Source organism: Eimeria necatrix, genomic scaffold (assembly GCF_000499385.1).
Source record: "Eimeria necatrix Houghton genomic scaffold, Enh_scaff322, whole genome shotgun sequence".
In the NCBI taxonomy this organism is placed as follows: Eukaryota; Apicomplexa; class Conoidasida; order Eucoccidiorida; family Eimeriidae; genus Eimeria; species Eimeria necatrix.
The window spans coordinates 1-3,504 of record NW_013655317.1 but is presented as its reverse complement, the minus strand read 5'-3'; the positions used below and the strand labels follow the sequence as shown (position 1 = coordinate 3,504).

The 3,504-nt window shown below is 35.6% G+C and overlaps 1 protein-coding gene across 1 annotated transcript in view; it reads left to right on the top strand.

Annotated features, from left to right (window-relative positions):
• The window catches only part of ENH_00043330 (phosphoserine aminotransferase, putative), a gene marked incomplete at both ends in the record, with an annotated part of 1,889 nt that extends 969 nt beyond the window's left edge, over nucleotides 1-920 (top strand). Inside the window, one exon of the mRNA XM_013585381.1 lies at nucleotides 765-920. Within this exon, the coding sequence (XP_013440835.1) occupies nucleotides 765-920 (156 nt within the window). The remainder of the gene's footprint in view (nucleotides 1-764) is intronic.
• Nucleotides 921-3,504: the final 2,584 nt, after the last annotated feature.

The window sequence follows — 3,504 nt, the reverse complement described above, 5'->3', positions numbered from 1 at the left end:
AGTTTAGCGGGGAGGGTCGGGGCGCTGCTCCTGCAGCAGCGCAGTCTCTGGTGTGGTCCTGCCAGCTGCAGCAGCACTTCCGAGACGCAAAAAGCCAAACCCTAAACCCTAAACCCTAAACCCTAAACCCTAAACCCTAAACCCTAAACCCTAAACCCTAGCGCAAATCCCTTTCAAAACCCTCCTAAAAGAGCCCTTTCGCTTTTCCTCTTCTGGCTTTCGCTGCTGCTGCTGCGCAGCCCCTGCTGCGTGCAGCCGCCCCCACCCCCTAAACCCCAAACCCTAAACCCTAAACCCTAAACCCTAATTCGTGGTTTGCTGCAGGCGGCGTACCTGCACTACTGCGAAAACGAAACCATCCACGGACTCGAGTTTCCTGCTGCTCCTCCCGTCAAAAAGCTGCTGCCCAATTTGCTGCTTGTTGCTGATCTTGCTTCCAACATCGGCACTAGGCAAATTGACTGGCAGCAAATTGACCTCGCCTACGGCAAGCTGCTGCTGCTGCTGCTGCTGCTGCAGTTGTTGTTGCTGCTGCTGCTGCAGTTGTTGTTACTGCTGCTGCTGCAGTTGTTACTGCTGCTGCTGCAGTTGTTGTTGCTGCTGCTGCTGCAGTTGTTGTTGCTGCTGCTGCTGCAGTTGTTGTTGTTGCTGCTGCTGCTGCAGTTGTTGTTGTTGCTGCTGCTGCTGCAGTTTTTGTTGCTGCTGCTGCTGTTTTCACTCGGTTTCAGCAGCGCGCTGGCTGCACTCAAGGGCTGCTGCTGCAGGGCGGAGAGCATCAGCAGCAGCAGCAAGACTTGCAGCAGCAGCAGCAAGAGCAGCAGCAGCAGCAGCAAGAGCAGCAGCAGCAGCAGTTCACAAAGGTGTGTTTGTGGGTGTCTTTGCAGCTGGAGCGCAGAAGAACATCGGCATTGCTGGAGTGACTGTTGTTGCGCTCAACCAGCGCGTAGCTTGTGAGGGTTTAGGGTTTAGGGTTTAGGGTTTAGGGTTTAGGGTTTAGGGTTTAGGGTTTAAGGGTTTTTTAAGGATTTTTTTTCCTTTAGGGTTTAGGGTTTAAGGGTTTTTTAAGGATTTTTTTCCCGTTATTTGTTGATTATCGTTTCCGCTTTTTGCTCTGGCTGATGTGTTTTGTTCTATTTATTTTTATTTTTATTTTTATTTTTATTTTTATTTTTATTTTTATTTATTTTTTTATTTATTTTTTATTTTTTATTTTTCTCTTTTTTTTGTCCTTTCTTGTCCCGAACTTTGTGCCCTTTGTTTGCCAAGTACCCTGAAGAATATTTTTGATTATTTTTGTTTTATTTTTTTTATTTTTGTTTCCATTTTTATTATTTTCGTTTTATTTTTATTTATTTTATTTTATTTTATTTTATTTTATTTTATTTTATTTTATTTTATTTGTTTTATTTTATTTTTCTTTTTTGTTTGAAAATAATTTTTTTCTTTTTCCTTTACCTACACCTCAGCGCCTCCGTCTCTTTTTATTTTTTGATTTTCTCTTTTTTGTTAATTTAATTTAATTTCATTTAATTAATTAAATTAAATTAAATTAAATTAATTTAATTAATTAAATTTAATTAAATTTAACTTAATTTGATTTAATTTAATTCAATTAATTTAGTTAATTTAATTTTAATTTAATTTAATTTAATTTAATTTAATCTACTTTCATTTTATTGATTAAATTTGATTTAATTTACTTATTTTTTGTCTTTTTTCCTTTTTGAATTTTTCGTTCTTCTCCTTTTTCATTTTTCTGTTTATTTATTTTATTCATCCTTTTATTCAATTGCTTCATTTAATTAATTAAATTCAAGTGTTTCATGTAATTAATTCAGTTTAATTATTTCATTTAATTAATTAAATTCAATTATTTCGCTTAGTCAATCTAATTCTTTCATTTAATTAATTTAATTCTTTCATTTAATGAATGTAATTCTTTCATTTAATTAATCTGATTCAATTCTTTCATTTAATTATTTTACTTTTTAATTTGATTAATTTAATCCAATTCTTTAATTTATTTGATTTAATTCAATCATTTCATTTAATTGATTTAATTCTTTAATTAATTAATTTAATTCAAATCTTAAATTTAATTATTTTAATTCAATTATTTCATTTAATTAATACAATTCAATTCTTTCATTTAATTATTTTATTTTTCAATTCAATTTTTTAAATTTAATTTCCAATTTTTCTTTTTTCATTTTTTTCTCTTTTGCTTCCTCTTCTCCTATTTCACGCCTCCACCCCTCCGCCTTATTTCCTTTATTTCACTTTATTTATTTATTTATTTATCTATCTATTTATTTATTTATTTATTTATTTATTTTTAAAATCCACTTCACTTTTTTGTTTTCACTTTATTCATTTTATGAATTTCACTTCTCTATCGAATTACATTTTCTTGAAGTTCTTGCGAACGGAAAAAAGTGAAATTTTCGAAATTTGGATTTTTCCAAAGCATTTTTTTGAATTTTTCGTGAAAGGAATTTAAAAAATAAATAAATAAATAAATAAATAAATAAATAAATAAATAAATAAATAAATAAATAAATAAATAAATAACAAAACAATAAATCGAAATAAACAATAAATTGAATTAAAAGTGGAGCAAAGCTTTTGAAATAATTGTGAAATGCAACGAAGTGCAATCAAGGCGATTCGAACTGCGGGAAAGCTGCACTTTGAATTTTCTTGAACTGGCCTCGAATTCGGCGGAAACTTTGGGAAAGCTGTTAAAAAAGGGTTCAAAATGAAATAAAAAAGCAAAAATAACAAAAGAAATGAATTAATTTTGTCGAAATTGGTTTATTTTTCGAGAAATAGTTCCCAACTCCGGCGCTGGACTGTGCTGCAGCGCGCCAGGGGGCCCTCTGCCCCTCCGTGCTGAACTACAGCAAGACTCTGGCAGCAGACAGCTGCTTAAATACCCCTCCTTCTTTAAATATTTTCATTTTGGGAAAAGTGCTGCAGCACTTAGCAGCAGCAGGAGACTTGAATTACTGGGACAGACTTTGCTGCAGCAAGAGCGCTGCGGTGTACAGACACTGCGACTGCAGCAGCGGCTTCTTCCGCGCCCCTGTGCAGCAGCAGTTCCGCTCCCGCGTGGCCGTGCGCTTCCTGCTGCAGCCGCATGCAGCAGCAGCAGCAGCAGCAGCAGCAGACTGCAGCAAACGCGAACTCTCCGACAGCAAGCAGCCCGACGCGGCTGTCTGTACACCCGAAAAAGAAAAAGATTACTCCAAACTTCTCCAAGAGGCCAAAGCGAAAGATGAAGAACTCACAAAAGTCTTTTTGAAAAAGGCAGAAGAACGCAACATGATCTGCCTAGTACTCCCAAACCCTAAACCCTAAACCCTAAACCCTAAACCCTAAACCCTAAACCCTAAACCCTAGTCCTTAACAGGCCAAATTGAAAGATGAAGAACTCACAAAAGTCTTTTTGAAAAAGGCAGAAGAACGCAACATGATCTGCCTAGTACTCCCAAACCCTAAACC